Source organism: Colius striatus, chromosome 3 (assembly GCF_028858725.1).
Source record: "Colius striatus isolate bColStr4 chromosome 3, bColStr4.1.hap1, whole genome shotgun sequence".
In the NCBI taxonomy this organism is placed as follows: Eukaryota; Metazoa; Chordata; class Aves; order Coliiformes; family Coliidae; genus Colius; species Colius striatus.
The window spans coordinates 42,558,379-42,581,448 of NC_084761.1; the positions used below are offsets into that span (position 1 = coordinate 42,558,379).

At 39.1% G+C, this 23,070-nt stretch overlaps 1 protein-coding gene across 1 annotated transcript in view; it reads right to left on the minus strand.

The window, feature by feature from the left end:
- EGF (epidermal growth factor) overlaps positions 1-23,070 on the minus strand; it is a 61,434-nt gene that overhangs the window by 14,032 nt on the left and 24,332 nt on the right. The window contains exons 7-20 of the mRNA XM_061993396.1: positions 22,510-22,635; positions 20,751-20,873; positions 18,144-18,266; positions 16,839-16,964; positions 15,756-15,892; positions 13,522-13,670; positions 11,144-11,248; positions 9,342-9,565; positions 6,129-6,296; positions 5,220-5,369; positions 4,626-4,775; positions 3,885-4,001; positions 2,741-2,866; positions 240-359 (exon numbers count right to left, since the gene is read on the minus strand). Coding sequence (XP_061849380.1) covers positions 240-359; positions 2,741-2,866; positions 3,885-4,001; positions 4,626-4,775; positions 5,220-5,369; positions 6,129-6,296; positions 9,342-9,565; positions 11,144-11,248; positions 13,522-13,670; positions 15,756-15,892; positions 16,839-16,964; positions 18,144-18,266; positions 20,751-20,873; positions 22,510-22,635 — 1,944 coding nt within the window. The remainder of the gene's footprint in view (positions 1-239; positions 360-2,740; positions 2,867-3,884; positions 4,002-4,625; positions 4,776-5,219; positions 5,370-6,128; positions 6,297-9,341; positions 9,566-11,143; positions 11,249-13,521; positions 13,671-15,755; positions 15,893-16,838; positions 16,965-18,143; positions 18,267-20,750; positions 20,874-22,509; positions 22,636-23,070) is intronic.

Consider the following 23,070-nt stretch of genomic DNA (forward strand, 5'->3'; position numbering starts at 1 on the left):
TTAGATAGATGTGTCATTACACTTAGGAAGTAAAAATTAGCATTGAACCTTAATGTAGATATTTCCAAACTCAGATTTGGTCTCAGTCTACCTCAAAACAACCTCCTAAAGCAATACTAAATGGATCCACAAGCTGCCCAGTATGTCACTATGCAGGGTTTCCTTCATTTCCAAGTATAACAATTTATCCAAGTGCACAATTCTTAGTTAAGTTATGGTTGTCCACTCCATTTACTCACTGCAATGAATGCCATTTCCAGATGCACCATCAGCACATGAGCAAGTGAAGTTTCCTTCTATATTTGTGCAGGTTATGTTCTCTCCACAGGTGTGGGACCCCGTCTTGCACTCATCAATATCTGTCACCCAAACAGTCTGCAGTTAGAAGAATGAAATGCTGCCTCAGAGCATTGGTTAAAAGGGCAGCAGTTGCAGTCTCCTATCAGTGGGGCAAAACACCAATGACTTTCCCTCTGCAAATATGCCTTCATGGAAAATGTAACAGAAAAGCAACCAGCATACTTTCTATTCCCAGTAATCACAGCCTCTCCAGCCTCTCAAAGCATGCTACACTGCTGCAGAAGCTCTTCACAGGGAGAATGAAGGAAAGACTCCCTCATTAAATGTAACAAGTACAGTAGAGTTGAGGACTTGTTTATACTAGACATAATCTCTTGGTATTACTAGTCATAGCCTGCACTCTAAGTACCAGAGTACTGTCAGTTGGCATTCTTGCATTAAGATGGCAGGTGAGTGGGGAGTTTCCCACCATTGTACAATCCACTTGGTCCAGTCTAAACAAAAAGTTTAAACAGAAGGAAAGGGCTCAGAAATCTACAAGTTTATCCAGTTTGTGTGAACACTTATATTAAGTGAGTGTCCAAATTCTATGAAAAGTCTCCAGATTACCACTCTCAGAGTCTGTGTTAGGCTCATATATACCACTCACTCACATCCTGCTGCAGACCCTCGCCCTGCTTCCACACCTTCTCTAGCACAGCCCACTGTGGCAGCTCCTTGCAGGCTGGCACTGACCCCCTGGGCGGGAACATACGTGGTGCCTAAGCACCCTCCTCCAAGGTGAGAGCTTTGAAAGGGTTCATGTTTGGAACCTTTGAAAGGGAACATGTTTGGTTCAGAGTTTGGGAGCCTCTAATTCATTTTATGGACTGTTAGCAGAATACATGTGTCAAATCTACTTTGGGGAACCAAAATCACAGATCTACCATCCCAATTGACATGAAATTATTGCTTAAATCGTTGTGACTTTCTCTACAGTAAAATAAACAGGATCTGTCCTGAAAGGGTATATAAAATTCAGAATACTTTTGCAAGCAAAAATACAGGAACAAAACCATTGTTTCATATTCCAAGAAATGTTATTTCAACAGTACATAAACTCATCTTGTACCATGTCTGGATGTACTGACACATTTCTGGACATCATGCATGCATGCATGCAGGCATCTATAACTGAAGTAGAAAATTCCTTATTTACCAGTTTCTGTTTTTATAGTACAGTTCAAATCATCAAACACAAAATTCATTTCAGTTCTGTTTACATCATAACAGCACTGCATCATTTATAAAATGCTGTGAAAACAAATCTTACCTTATTCTGTACTTAAAGATCTTAGGAAGATAATGGACTGTTTTTCAACAATAGTGGTAGATACCACAGTGATTCTAGGTGAGCAACTGTATTACAGACAGTGAGAGCCCAGGGCTGCCTAGACACGTGCCTTGTAGGTGGTGCTGGGACAGCAAGAGCAGCTTGTCAGTTCTGTCTGTGCTTCCACACATCCTCAAAGACACGAGTTCTGGATCCCTCAACACTGTAGGTAGAGTGTCTTCTCAAACCTCCTGCCTCCGATACTTTCCATGCTCTGCCCATAATATTGATATTGTTCTTAATTTTTCAGTTATTCTTATCTTACCAATGTCCAGTAAAGACTATGTAAGAACTGAGTCAAATATAATGGGCTTTGAATTAGACTCTAAAAGGAAAAAGGGAAAAGAGAAGGACAAAAGAAATGGCAATACTCTTATAAAGCCCTGAATAAACTGTGTGCCAGTCAAACACTGGGAAGGCGGGGGAAGGAAGCTTCCTGTTCCTTCCAATGTATTGCTACAATGGATTAAAAAATATGAAATGTAGGGAATGAACTAAGGACCTGGCATTAGAGCTGGATGGGAAAATCAGCGACTCTGATTATTAACAAGAGTCCAAATGTACTCAAGTTGTCAGTGTCAACACCTTGAACCTCATGCCTATTAAACAGACCTGGAATTATTTGATGAGTATTATGACACACTCAATACCTTCTTTCGTTTATATTCATGGCAACGATTTCCAATAAAGCTCTACTGCTTCACCTCCACTTCCCCCCTCCCCTTCACTCTTCCTCTCTCTCCTGCTGTAGCTACTAAAAAGAGTGCAAACACTGAAAGGAGGCATCCACTGACAACTACAGGCTTTGCATATTGATCAGTTACTGAGGTTACTACACTTCAAGCAGGAAGGAAAGAATCAAAAGGAAGAAATTATAAATGTCAGCTGTCTGGAGTAGCCACTCTTAGGTTCCATGCCCCCACTAGAATTTTCAAAGAGAGACAGAGTTGTTCATTTGTCAGCTTCACAGCTTGATACAAGGCCAGAACAAATTGTAAGATGAGTCTCTAGCTTATTCAACCTAACACAATCTTCCAGACACATCACAGCCCTCACATATGCCCATACCATAGCAATGGACTCCATCTCCAGTGTAGCCCTCCAGGCACTTACAGACGTAGCTTCCTTCTGTATTGATACAGCCCGACATGCTTCGATTACAGTGGTCTATATTTACAGCACACTCATCAATATCTGCGACACAAAACAAGGAGGTTGGAGACATGGGTCATTAAACCATCAGGTAAATTTATTAAAAAAAAGTGTCTACATCATGAATCTCCCTCAGACTACACTGTCACTTGTCATTTGTACACCTGAAGCAAATGGGAAGAAAAGAGCTTTGTGGTCTTTTCTTGGTATGAGAATTGACGGGAATATTCTAAAGAGCCTAAGACAGTCAACTAGCTACGTTCAACTGGAGACCTAGAGGTTCCCCAAATACCACTTGCTTCAGAAAAATTCACATTTGGACAGAATGTTTAAAGCTAGCCTTACATTCTTAAACTCTACTCAAAAATTTTATTTTGAGAAAGAATACAGAAGATTAAAAAAGAGAGATGCCACAAAAAACCCCACCATTTCCACCCATTTCTCCTCCCTTTTTTTTTTTTTTCTTTTTCATAGTAATTTCCTGTGAATCTTCATGCTTAGCCACTAAATGGAAAATTGTTCTGTTTCTAATGGCTTCATGTCTTGGTCTTTACGACAGAACAAGGCACCTTCATTTATGCTGTATACAAGCCCAAAAACTTAAAGGCCACTCTGAGCTATGTGTTGTTTGTCTCTTTCCAAGAAACAAACAAGAGCAGTACTTTTATATACACATTACAACAGTAATATTAATTTTTAAAAGATTCTCTAATACATACTTCTAAATTATACATCAGCTACCACATCTATAGACTGAGTTTTTATAATCAGGCAACTTTTATAAATAAATACATTATGCTGTTATTCCTATTATCCCCATTATTGCTTGTAAATATTAATAGGATTAATGCTTATTGCTTGGGGGAAAATAAGGCATGTGAGAATTAGCTGTTTCATCTCACACACTCTGTGCTCATCATCCCTTTTCTAAACAAGCAATACCATTGACTTTTCTGTGATGACTCAAGCAGCAGAGCTGCCACTGTAAGAAAAGATAGATTTTCTTCCTCGCTCCCAGTCTACAGTGTTATAGAAAGCTTGTATTAACGTCTTTCATTACCATAGCATGATTTCCCCTTCCTGGTAAATCCTTTCAAACACTGGCACATAGCACCATCTTCCGTCAAAACACAATGTGCATTGACACCACATTCTAGTGCAGTGCAGTCATCTTGATCTAGAGTATAAACAAAACAGAAAAAATCCTCATGCTAGATGCATTTGGAGGTAGTATATACAAAATGCACCAACCAACCAAAAAACTAGCAAGAAAACCAGAACACATATTTAAAGTTTTCAACATAGCCCTCCAGGGTTAATTGTGACAATACAATCATTATGGTTGGGGTTTTTTTGTCTAGATAGAGCTGAAGTGTCATTTACTATCACGATTTCTGAATATTGTATTCAAAACCTATCTCACAAGTTAATGATCTAATTTCATTGTACATGTATAGAATTCAATTTTTTTGCTGTAATTTTGTTCAGAGGAACTTAATATACTTTTGGAATCTAAGTGAGAGTCTTTCAAAAGTCTCCCAAACTAGAAATGTTTGTTCTCCAGATAATGTTATGAAGTTTTGTTGACATTGCAAAGGAACACAGAGAGAAGGGATGTTTTCCTAGCAGTCCCACCTGGTAGAATTGCATAGACTCTTTTCTTATAAAAGGGTTAAGAGCATGAATGCCACCAGTTTTGACACTGAGCCCTTCTTCCTTTAAAGTGTATGATTTCTGTCTGTTCTATAAACCTGTTCAGAGCCTCACAGTAAATAAAAGGAAGACAATTATCAGACTTTACCTGATATCATTATTTCAGCCATCAACAAAATGCTAGTTTTCTGCTTTTCCACACTGTCTATATCCTTCAATATTCCACTGCTTTGTGTACTCTGAAGCAAGGTCTCTTGTGTTGTCATTGGCACCACCTCCTTGGGCACAGGGACACTTCCTGAAAAAGACAAGAAAAAAGTTGAAACTATTTAAATCTACTGAACTAAGTTTCTGTTTTTCTATCACTTGTCTACTTTCCAATAACCATGGAGGTTTCCTTTCCAAATAAACATCAGTATTCTCGCAGATTAGCCTGTTTCTGGACTCAAATTACTCCTAAAACTACTCAGTTGTGGGTTTTCTCAAATACAAAAGACAAGGAATGCAAGTCATTGTTTATAGTACTGTCAGCACTGCACACATCTCTCTTACTGCTAATATGCCAAGGGAAAAATTACAATAGTGAGACAACATGTTATTGCCCCAGGACAACAACACAGTGTTTTCGTTCTTCAGAGAAGCTGTCATTCAGTACGTAGAGCAAAGTGAGTATTTTCCAATGCTACCTGTCAGGAGCCTCAAGGGTTTGGTGAAGGTCTTTTTTGGAACTGGAGGATTGTACCTGATGTTATGTTGGATGCATCCAAAGCATGACAGGTTTTTCCATCTTGGGTTTTCCCAAATCCTGGATGGCACATGCAGTAGGCAACTCCAAAATTGTTTTCACAGATTTGATCACAGCCTCCATTTTCATGAAGGCAAGGATTCACCCCTAATGAAGAAAAACAGGCAATTTACTTAATAAGCTGCTTCTTCAATCAACACCTCCTTTCACCTGTGCAGTTGGGAAAAAAATAAGGACCTGACAAAAACTGTAATATCCTTTTTTCTTTATTTTTTAAATAAAAATAGATGCATAAAGTAAAGCATTGATATGATCACCTAGTCTCTGGCAAAAAAAAAAAAACACCACAGATGTGCATACTCTACCTAGTAAATGTATTATTTTGAAATTGTGTTTACTTTATTATTTCTCCTTTAATACTTAGAGCCCTAACATTAGTTGAAAGAATACTACAAGGACATAGGGAACTTGTGACTACTTTCCCTCAATCCTGGCTTATTGAATTACTTTTTTCTGCTTACAGGGAGATTGTTTCCAACAGAAAATCAAATTATTTGATCCATAACTAATAAATCTTACAAAATCATTCTCCATGTCATTTGTTACTATTTGTGTGTGTGAAAGATGCTAATAAAGTAGGATAAATAGGAATTAGAAGACTATGGCAGCCTTGTAGCAATTGATCAGCATCTGTTCTTGGGCATGATCATAAATATACAAAATCTGTTAGCATTCCTGGGACACAGGCTCAGATGACACTTCCAATAAATGCCAGTCTGACTATGCAAGGTCTTTAAAGAGCCTATTTCTGAGAAGATAATCCTCTCCCCAAGGACATCTGTTCTACTGATATCAATGAACAAGAGGAGGCTGGAAAGCAATGATTGCTTAATTTTTGCAGTATACCTGGTTTCGCCAAAGGATGAACTACAACCATTGATGAGGGTCTCAGCATGCTGCCTCGAAGACGTACCCTGTTTTGTCCGGTCTTCTTGTCCACCCTCATTAGTGATGGCCTAGCCCAGTCAGAAAACCAAAGGTGATCCTCAAACACTGCTACATCAAAAGGGTGACCTACAAAGAAGTTAGATTTCTCATATGCACATCTGTAGAACGTACATAAGAAATCATGTATACAAAAGCATTATCTGCATACAGGTCTACTTCAAACACGATGGCATAGCTATAGCTTTGATGTCTCATGGAGAGGAGTAAGTGTGTGTGAATGAAAGATGGTGGGCACATGTTACTTACGCTCTTAACAGAGGAGGTTATGACACTTGCCTGGCTCAGTACACTATCTATACTGCTAGTGACCTCCAACCAGATCAAGTTCACAAGGTACTTCTACCTCAGACATCATCATCTCTTGAAGCAGCATGAGGACCAGCCTTTCACAAGTCAAATGCCCTCCTCCTCTCTCAGTAAGTGCCCCAGCTCAGAGCTGCTGAGGTACACAGCTCCTTTTGCATTCCTCACAAACCACAGGATGCAATAGATCATCCAGGTACCTAGCTCCCTTTTCACTGATTACAGCAGGAACCTACACCCCAGCTTAGACCGGGCATCTAACACTCTACACGACTAACAATAGGTGAGAGATGTTCCAGACTAAGTTCAGAGTTCAGTAGTTTTGCCTTGGTAGCATAAAATTATCTGCACTAGGAAAACTCAGGTCTCTAGTTTAATTTCCAGAGAGAAGCTCAGCAATTCAGGATCCAAAGGACGCTTCTGTATATAAGGGCAGACATAAAGAGGATTGCAAAAGGATTCTGACTCTTTTTAATATCTCTGTCATGATAGAATATTGTCTTTAGTCCACATGGGACTATGCAGAGTTTCTATACACTTAGAAATGTCCTGCTTTCAAGACAGCCTTCGGGAAAGCTTTTTGCAATGGAAGGTGAGAGAACATGTATTGTTCTTCCCTGGATGTCCAGCTGTTTTCAGAGTAGGTATTTCCTGGCTGAAGGAGATTTGCCTTATTCAATTCCTTACAGACTGAATACGCAACCCACTTTGTACCACGGCAGTCTGAGCCCCTCTGAAGGTATGTTTTGTACATATGTGATTTTGTGATCTCTGGTTTTGGTTTTTGACGTAGACCCCAGATACATGATGTTTAATTTCAGTAATGAAATTGGAAGCCCAGAAACTACTAGTTTGGGGTTTTTTAATAAAAAAAATAAACCCAAAACCAAGCAAACAAAACAAGAGACAAATTAGAACCTTGGAGGAGTATGTGTTGGTGTATCTTAGATACACATCACAAATAAACTGAAAAAAACTCACTCCTACATCAGAAAAATTCTAAGATGCTGCTTAAGTGTTCTTAAGTGTTAAGTTGAAGAGCATAATGTTGTTCTGTCAGCACTTCACTACCTCCACTGAGTCATGCGTAATCATTGCACGTGTTTCTTAGCTTTTCTTTCTAGTGTCCCAAGATCTACATACTGTTCCCATCCAAATACTTACACACAATTTCAGGACCTATAGCTTTCACTATCAACAAATAATACCTCACTTTGACCTGCAGTTCCTTAACTTCTTAACTTATAAGTACATTAAGGATTAAAAATAGAAGTATAGTGTCATTAATAGAGACAGCAGGAAAAGAAAAAGGAATAATCACATGAGCTCCTTCCACAACAGCATGAACCAGATGCATTGCATACAGAAATGGAATGATTGTGTTATTCACTGCCTTGGGTGGATGTTTACAGAGAGTGTTTTACTTAGAGCTGAAAACAGGGTTAACAAAAGAGCAGAAATAGTTATACACGTTTTGCATGCAGCTATACTGAATGAATTCTCAATACAGAGACACTAGAGGGAGCTGCTGTAATAAAAATTCATGTTACAGAAGAACGCCCAAGAAGAGATGCCACCTTCCCGTCTTCCTGTCCAAGAACAGAAGCTGAATTCTGGTCTCACTAGCAGCATTAGCAAAATATCAGGATATCAAGTCTCTCTGCCTCGTTAAATTCATACACCTGCAAGTCTGCACTTCATCTCTTTCACTTTTTGAGATACAAGTGTTGATGTCTTTTTCTCCTACCTCTAAATAGCCATATCACTGTTCCAAGTCTACCACCTTTTCCCATACCCTGTATTTCTCCAGTGGTCCTAGTTCTTCTTCTCTGTTTTCTCCCCATAGGACACTGTCTCATTCATTGTGGAGAAACAAAGTGAAACTTTCAATGGGTTTCAAGGTCCTCCTTTGTCCTTTGCAGAACAGGTACAAGGTGGGACAAGCAGCAGAATATGTGCATCAGGAGAAAAGAGAAGAATCTCAACAAGTCACTCTGCTCAGGGCTTTTGATATCTTATGAACTGGAGAATGCTGCTCCCTCTGATATATCACTCTGCTCACCTTCTAACAAAGGCCTTAGGAGATGAACACAAGCCTTCCCAGAGCACAGACTAGAACAGAAGATGCTTAACAGAGGGATTTTATATACAGCAGTCAGGATACTGAGAAAAAAGACCTTGTTCTGGCTATGTTTTATATGTGCACTTACAACATGGTCCTCAGAGCTATATCATGCACAAAGGGAATTATCACCTCCAGAAACTAACTTTCTATGTATGAGAATCTTAAGCACACAGCTTACTTCAGATATGGCACAACATCAGCTAACTCATTGCTAATACTTCTGTTCTCTTGCTCCAGAACAATGCAGTTGGATGTCAAGCAATAGAAATATCATCCATAACAACTACTAGTATATTTCATAAATCATCTATGTCCATTGCATATTTAGAAAAATCCCAGGATTCAACACTGTGCAATAGAGGTTCTTAATTAACGGTCAAGCTTAATTCTTTTCTAGCTTATGTCACTGTAACTCGCTGGTGTAATAAACGCAGCAAAACCTGAACTACACTGAACAGCCATGCATGGAACAAGTAAAACACATTTTAAACTTTCCCTCCTTTTTGTTTTTCTGTGAAGGCAGAGAGATTCTCTACAAAATGCAAAGTGAGTGATTAGTAAAGCAGAGAGCATTAGAAAGAGATATACAGCACAGTCCCTGGCGGCAAATTCACGTGCACCGATGCAGACACACATGCACATTGACAAGCAGTGTCAGGTAATTATCAACCCCAAAGCCTCACCTACATCATTCTGTGCAAGAATTCGACGACCTGAACCATCCAGGTTTGCACTCTCAACCACTGACTGCTTAGCGTCGCACCAGTACAACTTGTTGGCTAAGTAGTCCAGAGCTATTCCACTGGGCCACATCAGACCAGTATTGGCTATAACCTGGCGATCCATGCCTTCTAATGAAGAGCTGTCGATCCTGGGATTGACCCCCATGTCAGTCCAGAATAATCTCCTTTAGAAAACAAAATGCATACAGGAAGTCAGTAAATAAATGTTTATCCTCCTCTCCATGCACTTCTTTCAAAGCAGAAATACCAGATCAGAGCAAAACAGGCCGGAAGCACATGGGGAAAAATGCATGCTTCAAGCAAATATATTGGGTGCTGTTCTTTTCACATTTGCCATAAGGCTCCAGGTGATTATACTGGAACTTAAACAGAATCCTCCTTCTGTTCATTGGCACAAAAACTTTGAAACACAACTCCTGCCTGTGCTAACTGCTAACTTCTCATATCAGCTTTTTGCATTTTCCACGTGACTGCTGATAGCAGTTTAGCAAACCCACACAAGATAATGTATAAGCCCACATAAACAAGGATGTAACAATGCACAAATGTAATCAAAATTACCCACTGCTCATACAAGACAAGCAAAAGTCCTCAGGTTATTTTGTTTTCTAAAAATAAACCTGTATCAGGCCCAGTCTCTTTTCTTCTTTTAATAAAGTCATGATTCTCAGGGTCTCCCACAAGAGCCCTGGATGTCACTCACTGAATGCTTACTCTTTTTCAACAACCAGGCAGTGTTAGATGGCAGCTCAAAACAGGGATAGCCAAAATCACAAATTACTTCTGAAGTAATTACTTCTGAATTACTTCTGCCTCTGCCTAGGTTTACTGAAACAACATACATATTTGTTTCACTTTTTTTACATTGGCAATTTTGCTGGAGCCAGTGCAGGGATTTTCAATAGCCTTAATTGTGTTTCAGACCCCTCTTTAATAGTGACTTTCCAATCATGAACATTGCTATAATGTCTGTTCCTCTTTTCATCATTAACAAGGAAAGTTTTAACAATATTTCCTCCTCCCTTTGCCTCTACCAATAGTTCTAAAAACAATCTTCCTGAACCTACCTCCAAAATGTCTCTATTGCATTCAACCTGTACTGAAAGATTCTTTCAGGTCTTTTATGTCTGAGTGAAGGTAACCAAACTCACTCCCTAACTCAGCTTCATTCTTTCATTCATCGGTACTTACTTATAGCAGGATATGAGCATCAAAAAAAGGAGGAAAAAATCAAAATCAATAGATTTTAAATCATCCTACTACAGGCATATTGATTGAAATCCATTCAGCTTCACCACTAAGTAAAAAGGCCAAAATTTCATCACGAGTTTAAAAAACCAAAACCATCATCTCTGATCATCTCTGTCCTAGATAAGAAGGCATAGCCAAAAAAATCCTTTGCAAGCACCATTAGTTAAAAAAGACAATCTTCTTCACACAAACAGATACGGAACAATCAAAGTTTGTAGCGTGTTGCTTACAACTGTCAGGGTGACTCCAATTGCTTGTGCTTTTCTTTAGTTCAAATTGCATACATATTTCATGCTTCTGGTATTTTTTAAAATCTATGAGAAATGAACATGTTCACACACAAAACCCAGCAATAAAACTTTGCTATTCACAGAACTTTGCAAGGCAATAACTATCTTAATGAGATTAATGCACTTTTTGTCTGCCAAAAAGACAAGGTTGACATGATAATTTTTTAAAAACCTCCCCAAGTATTACACAATTAGCCTTACTTAGCAAATGGGTGGATGGCAATTCCTCGGGGTTGTGAGATATCCTTCCAGATGATCATTTTTCTTTGCATTCCATTCAGATTGCTCCTTTCAATGCATGCCTTCCTGCAACATACACAGCACTATTAGGTTCTACCTGTTATCTTTTTAATTACCTTCTTAGGCAGAAGCTACTAAGTTTTTTCACTGCTTTAGCTTAGCACAAGACTGTAATAAATAACTTCACAATGATGGCCCTGATGTGGGATGTCTAGTTGGTTTAGCAATAAGTAATTCGAGTTATAGCCTCATTATCTGGTCCAGGGCATGATGATAAATAACTTACTGCTTTGCAGGAGAAGTGAAGTTCTCCTTTTACGGGCGATGAATTGAACTCCCAGTTCCAATAATGAATTGGAAGTATGATCGCTAATAGATATCTTATTGATAAAAGGGAGTCAGGAAGAAAAGAGGCTGAATGGCATCTTCAAATATACAAAGAATTTCTTTAAATAGTACTTTTACATATTATGTTTCATCCAGAAACCACTGGGCATTTAACATATTGATATTAAGCTAAACGTATTGATAATAAACTAAACATGAGCTAACAATATGGCCTTGTGGCCAAGAAGGCTAGTGGCATCCTGGGATGCATCAAGAGTGTGGCCAGCAGGTGAAGGGAGGTTCTGCTTCCCCTCTACTCTGCCCTGGTGAGGCCTCATCTGGAGTCCTGTGTCCAGTTCTGGGCTCCCCAGCTCAAGAGGGACAGGGAACTTCTGGAGAGAATCCAGCACAGGGCCACCAAGATGATCAGAGGGCTGGAGCATCTTCCTTACAAGGAAAGGTTGCAGGAACTGGGGTTGTTTAGTCTAATGAAGAGGAGACTGTGGGAGGATCTCATTAATATTTTCAAATATCGAAATGGTGGATGTCAGGAGGTTGGGGCATCATTTTGTTTTTCTGTTGTACATAGTGACAGGACAAGGAGTAATGGAAAGTAGCTGGAACACAAGAAGTTCCATTTAAACATAAGAAAAAGCTATTTTTCTGTGAAGGTGATGGAGCAGTGGAACAGGCTGCCCAGAAGGGGTTGTGGAGTCTCCTTTCTTTGGAGGTCTTCAAGACCCACTTGGATGTGTTCCTGTGCAACCTGATCTAGGTGAACCTGCTTCTGCAAGGGGGTTGGATTAGATGATCTCTAAACGTCCCTTCCAACCCCTACCATTCTATGATTCTATAATTCTATGATTCTATTATATTATATCTATTTTACAGGACAGAATTAAGCTAAAGTCCTTATAATCACTCATAAAATCTATGGCAGAGTTAAGTGTAGAATCGACATTGCCAGTCATCCAATATAACTTTTTTCCAGAAAACTGTACTTATTTATTCAAAATTCATAGACATTAGCCTCTACCTGAAAACAAGCCTACAGCCTTCCATGTCTGTCTAAACCTGCAAAGAAAGGCCACACAAAGATGGAAGGAGAAATATGTATCTGCAAATGCAAAATACAAACAGGTAAATGGAGTGAGAAGTGACACATACAAAAGCACAGCTTCACGCTTGACTCGTCTTACAGAGACAAGCACCACGATTTCCCATTTTGCAAGAAACACTGTCATGCTTATACAGGAGCACAATTGTGTAGATGAGATTCTACGTAATAGCAAAGAAACGGACTAGTAATGTATTTAAAAGGGAGAAATGTGATCTGGACATTCAAGACCACTTTTTATTGACTACTAAATTATGAGTCATACTGAAAAATGGTGATTCCTCTTCAAAGGAGTCTTCATTATGTGTTCTGATCTGAAATTGCCAATTTTGTTTCTGTATGTGAGGTTGGGTACCAGTGGAAATGTGAAATCGTATTGTCTGCAAATGGCCATTCGTCTTTTATAAAAGATAATTTGCAAAGACTCTCCATGAGGCATGATTCCAGCTGTCAACAATGCTGACTTCTGCCCAAGATGTACTCAATGCAGTAGTACTCATTGTGTAGATATGTGCATATAAAAACAGAGATATATATACATACACATGCAGTGTGTGTATATAAATACAAGTATATACATTTATATTCACATACATGTGCACATAAATGTATGTCTATATATACAGTACATGCTTTAGATTCCTTGCAACTGAGTCCAAACTCTTTCTTCTTGGAAAGAAAAAGATAAAAATACAACAGCAGGCTCAAAGTGAACTTCCAGCATTTCAGTTTTAAAGAACATTCCAACTGTACACACTCAAGATCACAGCTACCCAATCAGAATGTGAAGCGTTACTGAATTTAGAGTGATATTTCAGCTATTTCTGTATCACCAGTCATTTATTTCAAACATTTTATGACATGCTTCAGCATAAATGCACTGTAGAGCATGTACCCTCTGTCTGTCCAATACAATTTACGGTTAATCCAGTCCACAGCAAGGCCTTCGGGTATATCTATAGCTTCATGAATAACTTTTTCACGATTTGAGCCATCCAGATTAGCTCGTTCTATCCATTTCAAGGCAGTGTGGGCAAAGTAAATCTGTGAAGAAACCACAGAGGAGATGTTAGTAGTTCCCATCTCACTTTCTGCTCTATTTCCCTTGTCTAATAGTTACACTTCTAAAATCAGGTTTTTATCTTGAAAGTTCCCTGAACTGCTTATTCACAAAGTACAGGTAACCTTTGATCTCCAATCAAACAAAAAAAGCACTTATCCTTCAACCAGGATGACTTCTACAGTTAGTTTGTGCTTAGCTGTAAATCACAGTTGCCCTATATACAGCCCTCTGAATATCATGTAATTTTGTTTCAGCGAGCAGCTATTTCATGTGAAGCACAGCAGAGGAAGCAAAAGCAGAAGCAGGCAAAAACAAGTATGTTACCATTTCACTGGCTGCTCATTTTAGAAAGGGGGGAGCAGGTAGATGAGGGTAGCAGTGTATGTGTGTTAATGAGCTGGGAAAGGAAAACGAGTTACATAAAAACCAAAGATTGTCTTGTATTTGACATCCAGGGGGAGCCAAACACTGCATGGCAGAACTATGTGTAAAGCAGTGCTGAGTCTTTCTTTGCAAATGGTTACAACAAAACAAAACAAAAAAAAATCAAAGAATCATAGAATCGTTATGGTTGGAAAAGACCTTTAAGATCATTAAGTCCAACCACTAACCTAACACTACCAAGTCCACCGCTAAACCACTAAAGTGCTGTCCCTAGGCACTTCATCTACATATCTTTTAAGTATCTCCAGGAATGGTGACTCCACCACCTCCCTGGGAAGCTTGTGCCAGAGTTTAACAACTCTCTCAGTGAAAAACATCTTCCTAATATCCAATCTAATCATCCCCTGGCACAACTTGAGGCTGTTTCTTCTTGTCCTGTTATTCCTTGCTTGGCAGAAGAGAGCAATTCCTACCTCGCTAAAACTTTCAGGGAGTTGTAAAAAGAGATCATGTCTCTCCTCAGCCTTCTCTCTCCAGACTAAACAACCCCAGTTCCCTCAGCTATTCCTCATAAGGCTTGTTCTAGAAGCGAACCATGTGGTTAAAGAAAGTAGAAGAGAAAACCGGCAAATTCAACTACAGTAGGAGAACAGAGCGGTGCTAAGTTAATTCACCTTGTCCCTCAGCTCTGTGCTGCAGCCCAACTGGCCCACGGTATGTCACCTCAGCACTGCACCGCTAGCCTTGCTATTGTGCAGGGCTCCCTGCAGATGCTCAAGAGGCATGAGCACCCAGTCTCACTGGCACAGCTGATTTACGTTTGGCACAGCACAGAACAACTGACAGCTCCATAGAAGAGCCCCGATTCAGGAACAAGTGGCGATGTTCCAGCAGCACCTGAAACAATCCTTCTGTAACACAGTCTGGTAACATTCACATTTGTTTAGCTGTGTTGGTCCAGGCCTTGAGATCTTTCCAGCAGCTTAACTGAGCTCCTCATCAGCTTTTACTGTACCATTCAGTATCTTTTCATAACACTTTTATGATGTCAGTAAATCTTTACCATGGGAAAAAATAGCTATCTGCCTCAGACGTTTAACAAAGGACAGCTTAACACTTATTCTTCCCTGCTCTGCAGGCATGGAGTAGAAACCAGGATGTGGCCACACAAACAGCCCTTTATGCAGAGAAGACTGCCATTTCCAACAGGAATGTCTTGTGATATATTTCATGCAAGCAATAAACCAAATAATGCTAAATAATGTCAGGACATGGCATTTAGTAGGGATTGTGGGACGTAGCTGTGCAGGAAAAAAGAACAACAAAAAAGATTTTAAAAAAGCCCACAATGTATTTCCAGAAAACAGTACTGAAATCTTAAAGGAGAGATGTATCAATCATACAAAAGCCCTTTGAAAATGAAATGATGCTTGAATTGAATTTAGAAATTTAAATTCTCTGTAAATTAGCCATGTACAAAGCATATTTTTTCAGTAAATAAAGGATGAAACTCCTCAGGTAGTGTTAGTTATCCTATACCACTTGTGCTCCTGGACAGGCAGCAGACAATGAACAGCACAATGTGTAATCTGGATCACTGACAGCAGAAAGGTTAAGGCACATGAAGCCCAATCCATTTGTCCTTGCAACACTTTGAAATCCTCTCATTTTTAATGCCTTACCTTATTTTCTACTGGGTCAGAGTCCAGTGCTAAGACTATTCCCATCTGCCAGTCAAGTAAACTTGCATAATCTGTTCCATCAAAACTGATCTGGCGGATATCTTGGCCGTTTGCAAACAACAGAAATGGCTTAGGACCTATTGAGGAAAATTCACACTTATATTAATTCCATTAGGTTCAAAGTGACCTCTAGCCTGCATAACTAGCTAATAGTGTAAGAATGTAATGGTAGAAGACAAAATAAGGAACTGAAGCGAAGAAATGAGGCCCTTGTCCTACATTTCACTAGCCTCAGAAATAAAAGACAAATGTGAATATAGATTTTCAGAATCAGAGTTTTGCCCAAGATTGGCCTTAAAATTTGTGATAAACACAGTCACTAAACTCACTGCATTTCATACTGACTGACTTAGCCTCAAGATAAACTTCCCACTGCATTTCACAGCATCAGTATAAATGCAGAACACTTGACTTTTGCACAAGAAGCCTTTTGCAGTAAAAGCAAGAAAAATACTGTCCTCCAAAAAATACAGCTTTTCCTTTATTCCTGAGACAAATCACAAACTTATCTTTCCTCCTCTCTCTCATGCGATTGCTTATACCTCAGTGCTCAACAGGGTTTGCCCTCTTCTGAGAACAGAAGGGCCTGAAATCCAAATGTGTGAAATACCCAGGCTTCCTGAGCCCAGTGGGGTCAAAATATCCTTGTAGGGGAAGTCTTTCAACAGACTATTCACAGTATTGCTCTCCAAACGTAGACATCTGAATCTCAATTTTGTAACACTGAGAGAAACTGCACCCACGTTTATATGGAGGTACAAAAATCTGAATTTTGCAGATAGAATGACGTGAAATGTAGAAGTGGGATAATAGATGGAATCTTCTGTGAAGAAGACTGAACTGGTGCTTGTTCTGGTATATTTTCAAAGTAGGTTATTTTTAAAAACTGAAACTTCCAAATTTTCCGAAAGTAACCTAAAATCAGTGCAAAAAAATGGATCCCAGTTATGTAATCGATTTTAAAGGATTGCAAAACTTTTTGCTTTTATTGGCATAAATATGAAAGCATATCAAGATACCGACCTATAGCTACACAGTGCTTTCTGTCTTGCTGAAGCTTATATCCAGGAAAACAAGCACATTCCCAGGAGGATGGGCTTAAAGAAGAACATATTTGACTACAGCCACCATTATCTGGAGATGTACAACCTAAAACAGAGTATTTAAAAAATTTAATGTCTTTGTTCTAAGAAAAAAAAAAAACAACACAACAAAATCAGAGGTATAAGCAAGAAAATTATTCTCTCTGCTTAGTTTTTCTAGAGTGCAAAGCATCCCAGTGACTGACATTTACTGAAAGGTCTCTTGCTGAAAGCAGAAGTCTCATGAAGTGAAAGCAAATTAGTATAATTTCTGCCAGAACTTTTCCTGAAAATTCACAACAGGGAAGTCAGGGGAAGGGGATATATGATGAGAGCTTCATGAATTCATTATTTCAGAGAATTCTTTCCTGCACACAAATCTCGTCTCATCTACAAGAGAATAACAAATTTTGTCAGACTTTGCAGTCCGTGCAAAGAAATAACAAATTAATGTCATTGTTCCTCTGGAAGTTAATTAAGCTAGGATGGTGAATTGATACTTTCTAAAACAACAAACAAAAATTTCATACAAAAAGAAACTGTTCTTTCTTCTTGGGCCTGTACAATGATTATAGCCTTAATGCCAAACTGAACTTACTCAGTAGAGTGTCCCTAACAAAAAAGCAACACCTACTATACATGTACAGTACAGTTAACAATACATAAAGGATGTAAAAGGGGAAGGTATTTTTCAAGGTGTAAGTCTGTCATTAATGCAGCTATCTTGATCCCTAAGATTGAAAAGCTATAGTGCCTTGAATTTGGAAACTGAATTTTGGGGAATGACAGATTAGTGAGTGTAGCAACTTCAAATACTCTGTCAGCAAAAATTCCACATGTGAGTAATTAGATGAAATTGCTGTAAGTTAGAGTGCCTCTGAACCTGGGTTGAACGTTGATGAAAAAAGTCATCTTCAGATTTCAGCCATTCACTAATTTTGTTCCTATCTTTCCCCTCAAACATAAATTTCCTATGTCCCCTGAGACAAACAACTGGGACCTACCTTGATCAGCGTTGACAACAAAAGAACTCTGCTGCACACTGAATGTTACTGCTAAGACACATCTATTAAACAAGTCATATATTGCTTATCTCAGTACTCAGTTCCTGACATTCCAATGCCTCCAAAGATGTCCAGTCATTTACAGTTGTGCAAAATGAGTGCAAAATGCCTTCATTTATTCCTGGCTCTCAGTGCCAGGAATAAGCAGAGCTTGACAATCAGCTAGGAAAAGTGTTACTCACCTGTGCATGCTTTGCCATCCACTTTGAGTACAGATCCCTCAGGACAAAAGCAAACAGGCCCTTTAGATGTTTGAAGGCAACCATAGCTACATTCGGTGTCATTACTTGTACAGGAAACTAACTCTACAGTAATTTAAAGAGGAAAAAAGGATCTTAAATTATTATTAAAAAAAAATACTAAGTTGCCCAAAAGAGATATTAACACTTTCCTGAATATTTCTTAAGAAAAAAAAAGTGTGATGTTGAGAGTATTCTGTGGTCTGTCAGAGGTTTGGTTTGGATTTTTCCAGGCTTTTTCTTCCTCACTCTGTCCTAATTATAACATTGCTGAGTCTACCCATTATATTGATCAGCTTTAAATTGTGTGAAGATGCATTATCAAAATATAATATATTTACATTTAAATATATTATAAATAAATATAAATATAAATAATTTAGAAATCTTTTTCTTTTACATTTCATCAAAAGTAGGTCATGTTTTGAAAAGTACATGGAAGTTATACTGAAAGAATAAGTACAAAACACAAAGAGAATGAGGAAAAAACTACTACACCAAGGGTAACAGAGCTTGAATCAATGAAAGCAGGAGACGAATGTTCCAGAAATAAAGATATTTTCCTTAGTGGCAATTTTTGAAGCTGTAGGGCTAAAACCATCTGAAGATCTGGCAATAGCTTTCCTTTCCATCATCATTACTGGAGCGCTAACATTTTTTTTAGTATTTCTTTAATGTAACTTCACAGGATATTCTCCTTCCACCTTCTGTATTGCACTGCTGAATCTCTTTATGCTGATTCCGGTGCCATATGGCAACACTTGCTGGAAGACTGGGACTAATATAAGTTTCTCACAGCTGCTTCTTTGAATCAGCTGCATAAGTTGGCGTAAACGGTGCATAGCCATTGCAAATATTGCTTCTCCAGCAACTGTGCTCTGGATAGGAGCGTTGTAACTGCTTAAGCACAGTGAAGAGGTGAAGAAATTGATTTAATGTTTCTCTCTGACTGCAGCTTGTGACTTTAGATGAAGAGCTTCATAAAGGACATGGAGGTCAAAGCACTAAAACATCTAGTCAGTATGTGGACTTTTCACCTTGTAAATCTCTCAAGTTGCGTAGTTGGTGACATATCTGCCCTGTGCTGTGGTAGTTAAGGAGTTACACTGCCCATGATGCATCCGTAGAGTGTGTTAGAGATACATTATTTTCTATCTAATTTGAGTCACTCAAAGTGCAGGCATATATTTCAAGCTGGTCATCTGGTGTAGGACTCAGTTGCACAGTGTCTAAGTGTTGTTTTGGATACAAAAGAATATCCCACCTCCAAATAGCTTCTGGCTGGACGTCTCCCATAGGTCTTCTGTCACATCTGGCTGCCTTCTACAGCAGTCAGGCACAACCTGGACCCTCAAGTTTGAGTCACTGAATCCTGCTTCCAGCTCCCTCTTAGTAGAGGGGGATAAGTGACTCCTGGATGTCCAAAATGCATTGACTGCTAGATCCTGTTATACTCTATGGATACTTTTACCCTCTAGCAGTGGGTAAAATTTAATCTACCCTAGGTCCTGATCCTGTCAGATTCCACCCTGAACTCCTTGGCATGCACTGACACTTCTACTCTGGGCCTCTATCAATTTTTTTTATTTCCAAGGAAACAAGGTAGAAGGAACTCTGTCTATTCTTAAGTTTCACTTCATCACAAAATAGAAAAGTGACTGGGAATATCCTAAGACCTCAAAACTTGGATGTATTTCACATTTTATATACTAGACTTTCCTTAGAAAGGCTTAATTCTTTTGTAGGATGAATATACACAGTCCTGCATAAAGGGAGAAAAAAAGTCTTTCACCTCTGGCTCTTACTATGACTAAAACATAGCCCTTGAAGTTTACTGACAGGCAAATCTTTACTTTTTCCCTCCAGTCATCTTTGTTCTGTGCATTTAATGTATTCACTTTTATTGAGCTTCAGAGAGCTTCCTGCTTTATGTGACTATGTTATATGGATAAGTTCTCTCAGGGATACTTCTTACACACAGTTTATTAATAAATGTAAAAAAAAACCAACCCACAGATGCAGTAGATCCCCAGAATAAACAACTTTATGAGTACTTCCATGTGTCTTATTTGTTGTAAACAGATGTACATGCATTTAATTTTGTGAATGTCATGCACATTAGCAATGTTATCATCCCTGATCTGAAGAGGAGAAAGATGATGTTGTAAGCTTTTCATTTTGAGACTGTGCAAATTCTTCGGCAGGATAGCCTGGGTGAGCCAAATTCAGAGACCACATTCTAAAAGATATAACTGCTCATCTGCCTGGAATTTGTTGCAGGGCCTAATCTGAGCAAAGAGGTCTCTTTAGAGAGAGAAGTCTCCCTCTGACGTTTTTTTGGGTCCTGAAGAAGCTCCCACTTGATTGCTAATGTGCAACTCACGCTTCCTTAAACATGACATCTGAATGTGGTTCTGTCAGTTTAAGCTTATCCTACTTACATAATAAGGGATTGTAAGCAACTAGTGCCAAACAAAAAACTTTCAGCAGTTTCAGTGTTAAATGAGGACTCTCTCCAATATGATACATTTATGTATTACTGCTACTTACCATGACATGTTTTCCTATCAGGCAGCAGTACAAAACCTCTTGGGCAGATACAGTAATAGGAACCAGGGATATTCACACAGCCCAAAGTGCAGCCATGATTCCAGAAGCCACATTCATTGATATCTGCCAAAAGAAGCATTTGCTGTGTCAGAGTAACATCATGAACCAGTGACATCAGGAAATTAGATTAATGAAACAGTCTTCAAGAAGTACTGCTTTTCCCCATTCATTCTACAAAAGTATGTCAGTCTTAATAAATTACAAAAAAAACCAAGCTTGCAGACCACATACAAATAAGCTTTAAAAACCTTCTAGAAAAAAATCTACTCAAGCTGCATGTGTCAAGCACAGGTGACTAGAAGACTTTCAAAAGTGTGCCTTCCCATTTGGATTCCAATGTCAGTTAAATCCCACATACTCCCCAAAAAATTTACATTAGACACTTTCCACAGACAAAAATTCTTTAAAAAAATTTGAGTGTAACATAACCTAAGTAAAATTCTCAAAATCTGGAAGTGATTTAGAAGTTAAAATTCAGAAAGCAATCCTGGCGAATCTCTTGAAAACTGTACAGCTACTGCTCAGGCAGGTCTGTAAATCCTGTAAACTAGAAATTTTGATGCCTTTAAGTCATAGAATCACAGAATCATAGAATCATAGAATGGTAGGGGTTGGAAGGGACATTTAGAGATCATCTAGTCCAACTCCCCTGCAGACGCAGATTCACCTAGATCAGGTTGCTTAGGAACATGTCTGGCCATGTTATTGGAGAGATGCTTCTAAAATTGATGTTAACAATTATTAACATTAATATTAGATTCTTTTTATTAAAATAATCCAGATTAAAACATTTAGAAGCATATTAAAAACTTGTGTCATTTTTGAAAATGGAACTAAAGACAGGTATCTTGTTGCAGGATTTTTCAATGTTTGGTTATACATGATGAGATCCATGGCAGGACCGAGAGTTACCAGCAGCTCCATGTGAGTGAGCCCGGACGGGCGAGGGACTGTGTGGGGAGACGGCCATGGCCCAGGCCGTGTTGGAGAGCCCGCACGTCGCAGAGCAGCCCCACACGAGAGGCAGAGAGGAGCTGCAGCAGTTGGAATAAGTGCGCGTCGGAGCAGCCCGTGCAGGTCTGCCATGCGTGTGAGTTACCCCACGGACTTGCAGGGAGGACTGGTGTGGAGTTCACCCGTCCTGAGGAGGAACAAACGGCAGAAGCTATCGGGAACAGACTAACTGAAACCCCTCACTGCCTGCCCCCCCGAACCGTTCAGGGGGGGACAGGGTAAAAACACCGGGATCAGGGCTCTGAGCCCGGGAAGAGGGGAGGTGTGGCAAGAAGGTGTTCTTAAAAAGGCTGGTTGGACTCTTCATTGATGTATTCCTCTGTGTTGTTTCATTTTGGTTATGTTTTGGGTTTTTGGGGGTATGTTTTAGTTGATGTTGCATTAAGTTATTTTTTCTGTTTTCTTCCCCAAACCGAGTGGCCTGGTCTGTTTTGTCCTGAACCTTAAGCGGCAATTAAGCTCTCCCTGCCCTTGGGCAATTCTCAGCCTCTTCGGTACTCGAGGCTAATCGTGGTCTTTGTTCCCTGATGGGCCTAAATCACGACAGACACAAAACCAAAATGGCACAACTGGGATTTTTAAGACCTCACACTGGTTTTTCATACTCAAGATATGTGTAAAGTAAAGGAACAGTAGAATTTTTTTAATCTGATAGAATAAAGTTGAGGTGAGATTCATGTGTTACCTTCACAAAACTGCTTATTTCGACTTAAAATAAAGCCACTAGAACATTTACACTGATGAGTCCTTGATTCTGGCCTGCAGATTCTTCTTCTGCAATTCTCTTTGTTCAAGTCACAGGTTACTTTTTCTGGAAGAACAAATATAGTGTAAATGTAGTGGAGTTCTTACCATATCAGCCTTCAAGGAGAAACTATTTTGAGCAAAGACACTCAGTGATGTGTCATCTTCTCAACAGCTACTTGCTCAACCCAAGGAACTTCTTATTAACAGAACAGAAAATAACTTCTATAATTTTCTATTGGCAAAATCAGGCTGAAAAGTCACTATAAAACTCAAAGTACCTGGAAGATTAAGTCAGTGTGAGCGATCATTTCTAGCTCTGTGTAAGCACAAGCACATCTATTTAGAGTCTAAAGTAGGAATGGTTTGGTCTATAGTGACTAAGAAAGGGAAAACCCTGTGTTCATAAGCTACCAGGTTCTGTAAAACACTCAGAAAGAACAGAGTGACAGAGAGTGAGCACACATACCAAAAGAGTGAGAATATTATTTTAAAAGAGAAA